The sequence below is a fragment of the Pangasianodon hypophthalmus genome, chromosome 28, assembly GCF_027358585.1.
Source record: "Pangasianodon hypophthalmus isolate fPanHyp1 chromosome 28, fPanHyp1.pri, whole genome shotgun sequence".
Classification (NCBI taxonomy): Eukaryota; Metazoa; Chordata; class Actinopteri; order Siluriformes; family Pangasiidae; genus Pangasianodon; species Pangasianodon hypophthalmus.
The window spans coordinates 5587199-5601113 of record NC_069737.1 but is presented as its reverse complement, the minus strand read 5'-3'; the positions used below and the strand labels follow the sequence as shown (position 1 = coordinate 5601113).

The 13915-nt window shown below is 38.6% G+C and overlaps 1 protein-coding gene across 1 annotated transcript; it reads right to left on the bottom strand.

Annotated features, from left to right (window-relative positions):
* Positions 1-9006: 9006 nt before the first annotated feature.
* On the bottom strand, positions 9007-13030 carry LOC113545709 (caspase activity and apoptosis inhibitor 1). The gene is made up of 6 exons (XM_026945168.3): positions 12837-13030; positions 11910-12104; positions 11678-11762; positions 10621-10687; positions 9769-9833; positions 9007-9645 (listed from the first exon to the last, which is right to left on the bottom strand). The coding sequence occupies exons 1-6, from the start codon at positions 12927-12929 to the stop codon at positions 9233-9235; spliced, it is 918 nt and encodes a 305-aa protein (XP_026800969.1). The 5' UTR covers positions 12930-13030; the 3' UTR covers positions 9007-9232.
* Between the last annotated feature and the right edge of the window lie 885 nt (positions 13031-13915).

Genomic DNA, 13915 nt, shown 5'->3' with positions numbered 1-13915 from the left:
TGTAGGGATGGTATGGTATGGGGATAAGGCACACGGGGACAGGGTGGAGATTCTGTAAGAGAATGGGCTGATGGGGTGGTGATGCTGTTAGGCACATTCAGACTATGCAGTCTGCAGACTATGCAGATCTTTAATTACTGCTACCAGCAAGTGCGAGCTGGCCTCGTGTTATGATCTTGAAGATATTTCTTCACTCACAAGTTCTTCATCAGTTTTTTCAACAGCCAGTCCATTATTCAACTATGCTGTTTTAATCCTCCCTTTGGGCACCTTCTGTCCTGTGGTATGTTTTATTTCCACTCTATCCCCAAAACAAAAGCACAACACGGCACATTTAAATGGGTCATAATACCATAAAACACTGTTTGATATTCTCACCAGGATTCTGTATTGGCAATAAAAGAGAGCACTCTTGATAGATGTGAAGCAACAGCGTATGACCTTGCACAATCAGCAAGGTGTAATCAGATGAAACCTCCATGAACATACACACTCCTTGTCTGATGGCCACTTTGGCAGGGATGAAAGAACAGGGACATGGAAAGAAACTAGGAAACTCATAGTGCCAATCAGGACTCAAGCTCTTTGGAAAAATACTCAAGTTTAGATTTGATGGCACTTAAAGTTGATTTCAGATCTGAGTTTTATTTTACAAAGGGTCTGTCTAGACAGAAAGTTTATTTTATAAATGGTCTATCTCCAAAGAAGGTGGGACCATATATGGAAATGAGAATGGCAACAAGTGGGCATGCCTTAAAAGTCAGAGATGGCAATGTGGGTGAGTCCATATATGGAAGTAAGAAGAAAAGTCATTGGCATGTATATATTTTCATAGATACTTTGTTTGCCAGCTAGCAAATATCAGCTAACCAGACAGGATTTATAGGTCATATTTTTAAATCTTCACTGCTGTTGTAAGCTAACTAGCTAACATAAGCTAACTTGACTAGATCTTTGCGGGAAACAGGTGCAACTCAGAAATTTTAAGAACACTTAAATGCAGTGTATTTGTTTAATTAATGGGTGCAGCCTGTAGGAAGACCAAGATCCACAGACTACAGGAATATCAACAATGATAAGGTAGCTCTGAGAGATACTATTATTACAGGGACAACAACACCAACAATACCCAATCAGTTTAAAAACTTTGCTGACAGGAGACATCTTATTAAAAACGTGCCCATCCACCAATGAGTCCCACACGCCTAGAGAAAAATGGTAAGATGGGATTCCTTTGAGCTGCAGATCAGCTTTATCAAACCTGTAATAAAGCTGTCATGAAAAAAAGCTGCCAGCTGGAGAAGTTTTCCACTGGGATTGTCAAAAGGGATTTAAAAGTCATATTAATGGGAACAAAAAATATATATATAACTAAGAACTCCTCTGAGATACAGAACCTTCATCTTTGATTCTTTTTCTTCTCGCACATTTGTAAGAAAGGCCCCTTTTACACCGTGCATTAACACAGCTCTGGATAATCTGTTTTTATTTTCCACCTTGTACTGTATACATTATTGTTGCCTGTGTTTTGTTTTCTCTCAGAATTTATGCTAATAAGGTAGCTAGCTAGGAAGAGTGCAGAAAGTCAGCTGTCAACTTGGCAAGGGTCAAATCACCACATTTTTTTATTGACCTAGAGTCTTCCTGTTTTTTTGTGCAATTCATTGTGATGATTTTTGGGAATAATTTGATTTTTGAGAATGCAGACCACACCTTTAACAGAGTGATTGTGGAACTGTGATAGGTGGAAAACTCTGAGAACTCTGGCTGGAGCTCCGGCCAGGCTCTACTTTGTGCACAAAGGTAGATCTTCAGAGGTGATCCCTTTTTCATTTTGTAGTATCTGGTTGATACAATGGGTACAAATGTTTGAACCCATTTCATAGATGATTTGTTGCCTTTCACTGCATCCATAAGTGATGCATTTGCATTTTACTCATTCAGTTGCCAATCTAACTTAGAAGTAAGACACGATAAAGCTGAACATCTTAGGGATTAAGGGCCTTGCTCATGGGATTTGAATTCATGACCTTCCAATCAGTAGCCCAAGCCTTAACCACTGAGCCACTACTGCCTGTAAAGGCACTGCTGGGATTACATTGCTAATGAGATGTTTTGACTAGCAGTGAACTAATCAGACACTAAGTATAGATTGTAGTGAAGTATGCCTCCATCACGCCTCTGTTGTTTGTATAACTTAGCAACAGAAGCTTGCAGAGAATTAGCTTGGTTACTATGAGAAGCTTGATCAGTTGTAGGAATCGGTTTTAGACCTCTGATATGAGTATTGTGTTTAAAATGAAAAAAATAGTAATTACTTTTCCTCATAAGCATGAATAACTGTATGTTGAAGATATTTGTTCTGGCTTGTTCCGTGTCATTAAAATCAGGCTCACAAATAAGCTCAGGGTACTCTCTCTCTCTCTCTCTCTCTCTCTCTCTCTCTTTCTTGCTTGACTGCTCATATTTTGCTCTGATTGCTAATGGTAGAGTGAGTAATGGGGCTCTTTTGTTTTACCATGTTATTATAAGTACAGTGCTACAGTGGGTGGTCTGTCAGCATCAACAGTGCCAATTTTAGACCCCCTGTTAAAGGGACCAGTTTTACTCCAATATTTGTCAATGTTAAACAAGGAAGATGGGGTAATATGGAAAAAAACAAATTCAATACTAAACATGGGCATGCCCAAAACAGACAGAAATTCCATTTTTTGGAAAAAATACTTAATATAGTAAAAATAGTTAAAAAGTAAAAATACTCAATAGGAGAAAAAATTAAACATAAAGCATTCACAGGTTTCACAAAAACACAAGAGCAAGCTTTCTTTGTCACTCGCCATTTTTTAGCAATATTTAACGTTATTAATGAGAAATCCAATGGAGAGACTTGGCTCGGCTAGTGAGCTGCCTATGAGATGACGAGCGCAGTGGAGTTGATGGTAGTATTAGCATGAAAGTTGAAGTGTCAGTACCTAATCGTGACAGGCTAAAAGATTAAAGTGCTGCCGCATCACTCTTTTTAGGTAGAGATAAACGGCCTTAATCCCACCGCTGCACCTATCAGCAGGTAGTTGAACGGCATTGTGGGTAATGGAGAAAACCACTAGAAAATAGACGTCAATGAAAATGTAAAAACGTGAGCTCAGAATTTGACCACAAAATAAATATTTTGAACAATTGAAGTAGTTAATATTTCATTGTAAAGTAATTCTGATTTAAAAAAAAACAGCTGACAACAAAGTCCTGCCAGTATCAGAAATATTTAATTAAAATCTCAGAGTGGGAGCATTGTTATAATGCTTGTTTAAAAGCCACCAACAAGAGGACAACATATGTAGCAGCAATGGTGAAACGAAAACATAAACGAAACATGCTAATAGACAAAATAAACATCCTTCTTACCTCAAGCTCACTTTGAAGAATGTTTGTGTTTATGCAACCCCATTGTCTGCACGAGCCCAGATCGTGCTGCTTGATGACATAAATGGAATTTTATTTCATCACAGGTCTATCGTTAGAAGCTCTTCATCACATAACCTAACACAGAGAACATGGTATTGCAAAGTCTGTTATAGAATTCAGCCAAGCTTTTCTTCAGATCATCTCATACAGTATGACTCAAGTAATATTCTTAAAAGACCACTGAAAGCGCACCGTCCCTGTTGTGTCCCTGAAGTCTACAATGACAACAGCATTCAAGACCTACGAATGTAAACCTGCAACTGGTTTTAAAGGAGTATTAATGGAGCTGAGCTACGTGCTGAAAGATAAAATTTCAGTGTGATGTGTATGAAACCCAGATGCAGCCTGTGATTCATGCTCAGGGAATCAATTCATTTAGTCACTCTTGAGCACTGTGTTATTTAAAACTTGTTACAGTGCTCAGAATATTTAATCCCCGCCCCCCCACCCTATACACACAGAGGCTCTGTGTGTGTAAAAACACGAACAGACTGCATGACACCCTGATAAAAAACATGCAGTCTGATTTACTAACAGGGTCTACAGATGAATGCATCTTTCAAATGAGCAAAATAACACATCCATTTTGCATGTTTACTCTAATGAATATGCAACGAATTTGTGGCGTTTCTGCATGAAAATGCAAAATATAAGACAGTGTCTGTGCAATTGGATTAATTTAGCACCTGCAGTGTGACCGTTTACAGCAGCCTGAAAGTCACTTTGGGAATGTGCAAATTAATATGATGGCCAATTAAAGACAAAATAAAACAAAAATTATGCTTTGGTTTTTATGACAGGAGGAAAGATTTGTCATGTATTTGCACTACTGATTCTCACTACAAAGAGAACATATGAAAAGGTTTTCTTTACACTGACCTCAACAAGCACTCGCGTACATGCTTTTATTTTGCATTCTTATCATGTTTTGAACAGTTTTCTTTTTCATAGCCTTTGATTGACTTTAGACATAAAGGAAAAATCAGCTCTGAACGACTTGTGAATTATCTTGATAATTATCTTCAGTGATGTCGAAGCTTATTTTGCACAGAAATTCGGAGTTGACTTTTTTAGTTTGAACTTCTTTTATTGAAATGTTGGTCTATTTTCTCTTGGGTGAATGGTTTCCTACATTACCCACAATGCTGTATCTGCTGATAGAGGAGACTATAGGAATTGGGATGCAGTGGCACTTTAGTCCTTTAGCCTGCCCAGCTCTCTCACCTCCTCATCTGTATACTCTGCTCAAACAGATGTGTATGGTGTACACAATCTCTGTATCAATGCTTGTGTTGTTTTCCTGTAATGACATCATCGATGATGACTTAAAGTCTTATTTAGGGATTGTTTTGAGAATGGGTTCAGTTTTGGCAGGTTGATGACCGTATTCAATCTTAAAGCATCATTCAGTGCCCATTTAAGGAAACATGCTCACTGTCCTGTTCAAGAACGCTATGATGATATCGATGACGTATAAATCTTAATAAATATACAGAGTGATGTCTTTGCCCCCATGTGTGTATATTACTTAAAGTTCATGTTTATGAAATATCACATTGAAGAAAGCCTGTATTTGAGATGGCTTACATCAGCTATTTATTTCCTTTTGGAATTTATTGTTCCAGATTTTACACACACACACACACACTTCTAAAACCGCTTCACATGGCATACAGGCCTATATTTTCTGACCAATAGAGGCCTTTTGTTTTGATACCTCCACTTATATTTCTTCATTGAAATAACTGAACATGTTAGTAGGAGTAGTTTCCTGTCCATGCCGGTGTAACGTACATGCTTCTTTTGACTATGAAGTGCTTTATTGTGTATACTTAGCTATGTACATTTGTATTTTCTGGACTTTTCTCTGGATTTTCCTCATTTTCACAAAAGCTTGTTCACCTGCCAGTTCCCACCCACCAGCCAGCTCTGCCCTATTATGTGACATCGACCAGCTCGGGAGGGTGAAGGCTAAAACGTGCTTCCTCTGAGACACGTAAAGCCAGCAAACCGCAACTTTTCAAACCTGCTGCGTCACAGAGCAGCATAATACCTGTTGAAGCACACTATTCTTACATAGATTATTCAAATTATCTATAAGCTTTTATAGATTTTTAAGGATTCCTGTATTTGACATGGCTTACATCAGCCTTTTATTTCCTTCCACATGGTACACAGATGTATATTTTTTGACCAATAGAGGCCTCTAGTGGCCATATCATTTTTCAACACAGTTGGCTGGAAGATATCAACACTTCATGAAGATTCATTTCATCATCACCATCGAACACGTAGAAAGACAGATAACAAAGGCTTGGCTTGTCACAGACACAGTGCTGGAGTGAAACTTCACAAGGTAACACTGAGAGTCTGGTTTAAAGGGTGTGTGTGACTGCAAACAAGAGAGTGTCATTAGTAATCAGGTGACTGTTGGGGGTTTGGGGGGGGGGGGGGGGTAATGGGAGCTTGACTGGAGGTTATTTGATGAGGTTGTGGGCTGAGGATCATAGGAGCTGCAGTTTGCAAACTTCAGGGGTTTTGACCTCTGGTAATGAAAATACGCACGCTGGAAACAACCAGGTTTAGTTTTTTCCTTTCATGCAGTTGTTTAGCAGGCTAGGTAGCAAGCCTCATACATAAGTATAAATTGCCATGCAGACTACATACTATATACAGCTTGCAGAGAATGAAATAAGGTTAAGACTTTAATTTAAAGTTCTATGTCGTGTTCAGAATTTAGGCTTTATCCTGGTCAGGGTCACGGCGGATCCGAGCTGAATACACCCCTGATGGGATGTTTGACGAGGGCTCATTAAAAATATTTGAACACAGCAAAAGCAGCTCACAGTTCATAAGTAAATAATGGCATGAGAAGAGGGGAGAAGAGGCTTGAATTAGAAAAAAATAATTCGATTTTGGTGCAAAAGTCATTGATTCAATATAAAAATTTTAATCTTAAAACCAAAGTATAAATGTACTGTAGCATTCTTTAAGAGGAAAAATTGTGCATTATGGGGACATTAATTGGCTTAACAAGAAACTTTTAGTATTCTAGGTCTACTTCTCCTAAACAAGAGTGTGTGTGTGTGTGTGTGTGTGTGTGTGTGTTTGTGTGTTCCAGTTTCACCAATGAGGAGTCAGATAATGAAGCTGCAGGTGAAGTCTGATGGAAGTGTGTTTGATCCTGCAGTGCAGTCGTCCATATTAGAGCAAGTGAGTGAGAATGCCTATGACATGTTGTGAAACTCTGTGTTATAACACCCCTGTTAGCATTCTTCACTGCTCACCTGCTCAAAGTTTTGTTATCCTCAAGTAGTCTGCTCCATCTCACTTGTCATTTTTTGCCTTTTTTTTTGTTAATTCTTGCCTTCTTCTCTTTTTGCTACTGTTGTTTCTCCTCTAGTCTGTCTCTTCTACACGTACTCATCCAGCAGAAAAATACCCAGCATCAATATTAACCATTTTTTATCTTTCTACCCTACAAGACACACTAAATGGCTATTTTCAGTTCAAGACAATCCTGCGTTGTACCATTCCGAGAGGGAGTACAGATTAGTCTCCTAAATTAGTATATAATTTAGATCCAGCTGTGGTACGTACAGATAACATGTTAGACAGCGAGTACAGGATTCCATAAATGCAATGCTGCTAGCACACAGTTATCTGTTACAGTAATACAAATGTGCTGTTATTCAGAAAAGCTGTTGAGTAATTAAATCCTGATTCTGTTTCTCAGATCAAGCAGAAACTGGAGGAAAACGGCATGTCAGAGGTGGAGAGCGCAGCCAGGTGGAAAGATCTTTCACAAGAAAAACAAGGATAACCTGTGACATCTAAACGCTTCCAGTTACGTCAAGTAGCTCATGCAGACTGACTGAAATTTTAATTAACCTACAATGTTTAAACTTTAAATCAGTAGTGGGAGTCAGAAGCCAGGGTTAGCCACAAGTACAGGAATAAACATAGAATTTCACCGGGGTGTACGCAACACGCCGTCTTACATTTCACCACCTCAACTGTACATTCAGTTTTTTATTTTTATGCCAAGTATTTGATATTTAGCATGTACAGATTTTGCTCAACACAGGGATACGAGAAGAGGACGTGTTAAAATACTAGAATATACAGAAGATATATAGAATGTGAGAGACCTTGTTTAGCAAATTTGTGTGCCTTAGTATACATGCCACTATTATTGGCTTTTTTTCATATCTTCTATTTCTCTACAGTTACAAATACATACTCATTTGTATCATTATATTTTGTTCCTATTTTCTGTAGCATTAAGAATATACATAATATAGTAAATAAACAATTTAAAACTTAACTTTTTCTCAGGTGCATTAGATAGGATCTGTGAAAATAAGTCTCTATAAGAGACTAGAATTGAATAAGATTTGTATGATTTTTTTTTTTAAATCATTGAGCCCGCCCCCATTTCTACCCATGTACACAAAGCTCTGCCACTAACTAGAGTCACCATTAGCAAGGACTCTCATGACATCACTTTCAACATAATAAACTTGTTCTCAGACAATAGCTTAAACTATTTTTTAAAAAAAATAATTTCTACATATTCTTCCACATTATTTGTGATTATTTGAAAAATATTGATTATGGCACCTTTATCTACAGTACTTGTTTTGTCCAGAATAATTAGTAACACAAACCGAAGTGCTGGAGGTGCTACAGATCCAAATGCAATATAATGTGCAGGCTCTTTATTAGTACCTAAAATAATGAAGACTACAGCAGGGGTGCAGCTTTTTCCTACAAAGCCCACCAGCTATGGAAAATTTAGTTTGAAAACCTATTTGTTTACTTAAGCATTTCGTTTCTTTTAGGTAAAGGCACGGATCGAGTAGGTTGATGGGCACAGAGAGTTTTGGTAAACTGGGATGTTTTGATGCTGTCGCCCCACTCTCTCACGTGTTCTGTCTGGTTTGTTGAGTGGCGAGACGCTTTATGTCCCAGGGAGGGTGTTCTCATATCTGTGTTACCTTCTGGCTCTACCTTTTAGTTATGCTGTAAAAGCTAGACTTCCCAGTCTCTCTGCATGCACCCTGATCACAATGTATAGCCTTTAATCTACTGTACACATAGAGATGTTGGAGTAATAAAACCAAACCTGAATACTGCCTTTAGGACAAGATGAGGATTGAAGTGTACTGCAGACTAGACTTGAGTGGCTGTAAAGATGCCACTTTGCAACCAGAACAAGAAATAAGGAAATAACTTATACTGAATTAGAACTGCAGTACTATACTGACCTCTAGTGGTCAATAAAGGCACTAGAACAAGTATTACTCACAAACTAGCAGTAATGATAAATAAAAATCAAAAAGGAAATTTAGTGCTTTAGCCTGATCACTAACACTAACACTGTTAAAATACTGTGTAAACTTACAGTATCTTACTGCTGGCAGAACTGTCCTACTATACAGGTGTTCCTATTAAAGTGAGTGTACAGTTAAAATGTTTAACAAATTAAAAAGTGGTATTTGTTTGTAACAAATCCGACACAATAACTACGACTTTGACACATTTTAAATCAACAGTAAGGTCATTTATTTGAAATGGGCCATGGTGCTAGCCAGTTCACTCAACTGAAAATGTTCGATCTCTAAATTCAAACTGTGTCCATCCTACTGGCACGTTCAGGTACTAAAAACAAAAACAAAATCACAAGAAGCCAATATGGCTGCATATGTTCCTTGAACAAAATTCCAGAAGCCAATATGGCCTCAGAATTGACTCGAGCCAGCAGAGTTTATTTCTTCACCTCGTTGGCCTTCATTAGAGCTTTGATAGCTCTCGCTCTCATCTCTAACTCCAGAAGTGCCAGCTGCTGTGCTGACGGTGCTGCAGCAGGAACAGGAAGTGATGCAGGAGCCACTTCCATAGCAATCGGCTGCAAATGTAGCTTAAGCTCTGCCTTGTCAGTGCTGGGATTGGTCAAAGCAAGGATCTCACTGACGCTCCTGTCAATGTCGCGCTGAAGCTCCAGCTTCGGCTCGTCTGATTGGAGGTCCGGTTCAGGAGGCGGGGCGGAGGACGACGGGGGCGTCACCGTGGGAGCAGGGACTTCCTCTTCTTGGGGTTTGGGGTCCTTGTGGCCCTCGATGTCACTGTCATTCATGTCAGCGTTAATACTCAGAACATCGCTCTCCTCTCCGGATAAACCTGTGCATGCACACAGGGCGCAAAATGAGCTACTCTGGTACGAACATTACGCTACGAATATTACGTCACACTTTTTCCGAATCTGTACTCTGATTTGTAATATTTTAGTTTTATCATCATTACCTTGCTTGTCTTCTCCTTCAGCAGTCTCTTTCACAGATGATGTGGAGTCCACATTGTTGTCCTGCCTAAATAATTAAAAATCTTCAGAGATCTAAAACTGCTACTTCATGTTACTACTTCACAATTACAGCACTAAATTTGACGAAAGTATCCTACAACACTGAAATGATTAAAATTCCTTCGGTATGACCCATCATACAGCTAGTTTGTCTATGGCAGGGGTTTTCAGCCTGATCACATAAGAGACTATAAGATAAAGTATTTAAAAAAACAAACAACAAAAAAGTGCATGTGTAAAGCTCAAGCCCTTAAAAGAAAATGATATAAACTTCAGCAAACTCGGTAATGTCGCAATTCATCATTCGTCCACTACAGGGGACAGTGACGTCGCTATGTTAAGGCATGGTTTATTTTGTGTAAAACAATTTACAAACATTGTCTTGGCTCAGAGACACATAGGCAGGATGGATTACAGCCACATACCTGAGTGATTACATTTCAGTGTGGCATGTTTCCCGTACACTCGCTGATGGAAACGCAAGTGAAAGTGTCACAGTGAAACGCAGCGTGGTTAAAATAGTTGTGCTTTTCAGTGTCGTACTTTTGATTATTGGAGTTTGTGGGGGATGAGGGGCAAATTCAAACTCAACATAAAGAGGGGGGTCTATAGAGACCACATGCCTTAATGCTTGAATTTATGTATCTGTGTAGCAAGAAAATCAATTTGAATGTCCAGAGTGTCCAGAGATCTGTGGCCAGACACCATATATAAACATGATTACATGCGAGATATGTTAATATTAAAGACTGTGTACAGGGAAATGTAGAAGAATTCTTGAACATCTGACTTACTGACTGTCCACTGGAGTCCTTTTAGTCTCTTTCTCTTCGGCTTCTGAGTTAGCAGTCACCTCTTTACCTTCAAAACGAATGAGACGGCGAATCAGAATGAGATGAATAATCAAATTGAAAAAACATATACACTTTATATGTAGAATCCAAAATGAAAACCTTTTTTAATCATCAGCTGTGAATAAAGCCACAACATTCCAGATGCTACACTGGCAGATATCTTTTTTTTTTAGCCTCACAGACTACTCTTTTAAAGGAATTCGTAATGATTCTTAGTGATTCTGGTGGGAATCTGTTGGTTGGGGCTGTATTTTCATTATTCTTGTGAAAAGTTAGCAGTTGTCTGCTGTGCTGATGCCACTGTTATTGCTAGAACAGTTACAATTGTGTTTAACAGGAGAAAAAAAAAAATTCAACAACCTTAAACATAAGGGATAACAGTCAGTTTTTGATGTTAGCTAATGAAAACCAAAGAGCATGTTTCCGTCTTCACTCACCATTTTCCAGTGACATTCAATTTCACATTAATCAGAAATCCAACACAGTTACAAAGTAGTGGAAACTTTGGCGCAAAGTCAAAATACTGGACTCAAAGTTACAGAATCCAGAGTGGCTATACGACGCTGAATTACAACAGCCTGGTTAGTTATGATCTACGAGATGAGTCTGATGGAGCTGACGGCGGTATTAAGTGTCAAGTCGAAGCTTTAGAAGCTGATCTGATTGCACAGATGAGGAGCTGAGAGAACTGGACAGACTAAGCACTAAAGCGTCGCTGCATCTCTCTCTTAGATAGAAAGGAAGGTGCCACTATCAGCAGTCAGGTGAACGGCATTGTGGGTAATGTAGGAAAGTGTTAACAATAGTGCAAATAGACCAATATGTCGGTGAAAGATTTAAACTAAAAAAAACACAACTAAGAATTTGGTCAAAATACATTTTTTAGTGATAAAGATTAATATGCGAGTCATTCAGGGTGGATTTTTCCTATAAGAGCAACTGGAAAACTGTATGCAGTATAGAATTTTCTTTTCTTAGTGAAGTAAATGTAATTAACCCTCCAGTATCTGGAGCAGATTGTTCTCGGACAGCTGCTGCAGTTGATCCCAGCAGAGTGTCTTGATCTCCGTAAACGTGCAGTCCTACAGAAATATCACAGAGGCAAAGGAAAAACGATTAAGAGAATACGATTAGGAGAAGGTCAGGCATCTCCAGATTGTGAGATATCTTACAACCAAACAGAAGCACACATATGAAAAGCTGTGGAATGAACGGTAAGACGTAAAAACCTTCAGCTCGTCTGGCAGCATCTTTTTCAGCTTGTTTTGGCCGAGGACGTGGAAGCACTGCTCCAGCATCTCCTGCCTGTCGCTCACATAAGCACTGATGGGTTTGAAAGGCACAGTGAGATCCAGGCCACCTTCCTCGATGTCGCTCGGCTCTTCCTTTACTGCCTGCACATGATTCACCTCTTCCTTTGGATCCTTAAATATGAGAATAATAATAAATAGGCCAGTTAATTACAAAACGTAATGTAACCTTTTTAACAGTGTAGGATTTGGCTTGAGTTTATCTACCACACAACATGTACAGTACTGTGCACAAGTCTCAGGCACCCTATATTTTTTATTATAAACTTTGTTATAGATTTTTATTTTATGAATTCTATATTATTGATTCAGTACAAGAACATTTTAGATTCCAAACATTAGGTTTCCAGCACAAAATTAGATGTTACAGAAAAACATTTGTATGTCAGTAAAGAAAGCAGCAGATTACATAAGAGACACTTTTCAGACAAAAACATAATGAAAGCTGCAGAAATAAGAAGCGAGTGTGACAGTCAAAGTCTCCAGAAGAACTGTGGCTGCTTCTGCAAGATGCTCAGTAACACTTCCAGCTCATTTCCTTATAAAACTGCACACACTGCACCTGAGATACTATTTATTTTTAAAGCGAAGGATCATCACACCAGATATTGACTTTGTTTCATTTATTACTGTTTACTGCTCTTTATAGCATTTTACTTAAGACTTTTGCACAGTACTGTACATAGAGTGTCAATGACATTATATATATGTATATATACATACTAGTACATACCATGTATGAAACCACTGCAATAGCAATGAATGGTTGTTTATATTAGCATTAGCTAGCAAACCAGAATTTGGACCGTATTTGTTTATATTTCGTTTTTTTAAATAAAAACAAACCTCCACACTGGATTCAGTGCTTCTCCTTTTTCTGTCTCCATCAGCCGACTCTCGGCGAGAGTGCTTTCTTTTCTTTTCTTTCGCCGACTTCATTCTTTAAACGCTCTTTTAATAGCTACGTTTGTAATACAGACACAACCATTCTCACAGCGCTTACCGGTTTTGGCGCATGCTGATGACCTCACAGTAAGGGCGCAGCTGTTCCGAATAGTCAACGCGTCCGCCATATTGGAAAGGCCTAGATTCGATTGCAAAACAATGGCAGTTAATGGAGACACCGACCTTCGCAATGTTTGTTACAGACGTTATAAATGTCTCCATATCGCAGTTAAAATACATGCTCTGTTAATGTATTGGTTGAGCCTAACACCTTGAATATTCCAGCAATTAGACTATGAATGATTGGACAGAAACGATCATAAATTAAGATAAAACCTGTCTGTCTTGAACAAGCACAAAACCAAATATTAAGAATATTAGCTGAGAATCTAGATCAAGTTAAATGTCAACTTGAATAAAGTTCCTCATAAAATTAATAAGTAACGCAACCCTCCCCAGTTTAACCGGGCTTAGGACCGGCACTGAAAACACACTGTTGCATGCAATCCCAGTGGCTGGGGAGTTGGTTCCCTGGCCAGGAATCGAACCCAGGCCTCAGTGGGGAGAGCGCTGTGGCCTAAATACTAGTCCTCCAGGGACTGAACAGTGAATAAGTAAAAAATACAAAAATCATGTAAGCCTGATTTATAATCCAAACAAATGAACAGAAACAGCAAAATCCATCATACATCTGAACTGTGAAGCTATGAGTAGATTTGTGGTTGTAATAAGTACGTCTGTACTCCAAATAATTCCTAACTAATTAAGATTTAACATTTTAAACATGACATTTCATGGAGCAAGCACCATCATAGACTCTTAAGATGTAATTTTATAGGACCGTATAGACTAGTGGGACTAGGTGGGAGCTCTAGATTTCCGAGGTTTTAGTGGTTAATGGTATGTATGTTTTTTCTTTTAGTTGTCATTGATTACACCACAGACACAGGCTTAACCTATTTTGTACAATGGTGGAAGAT

Coding starts and splice junctions, on each gene's coding strand:
- LOC113545709 (XM_026945168.3), bottom strand. CDS start 12,929: ATGAAGTCGGCGAAAGAAAAGAAAAGAAAGCACTCTCGCCGAGAGTCG. Junction 12,105..12,836: donor GCACTGAATCCAGTGTGGAG/GTTTGTTTTTAT, acceptor CTCATATTTAAG/GATCCAAAGGAAGAGGTGAA. Junction 11,763..11,909: donor TGCTGCCAGACGAGCTGAAG/GTTTTTACGTCT, acceptor ATATTTCTGTAG/GACTGCACGTTTACGGAGAT.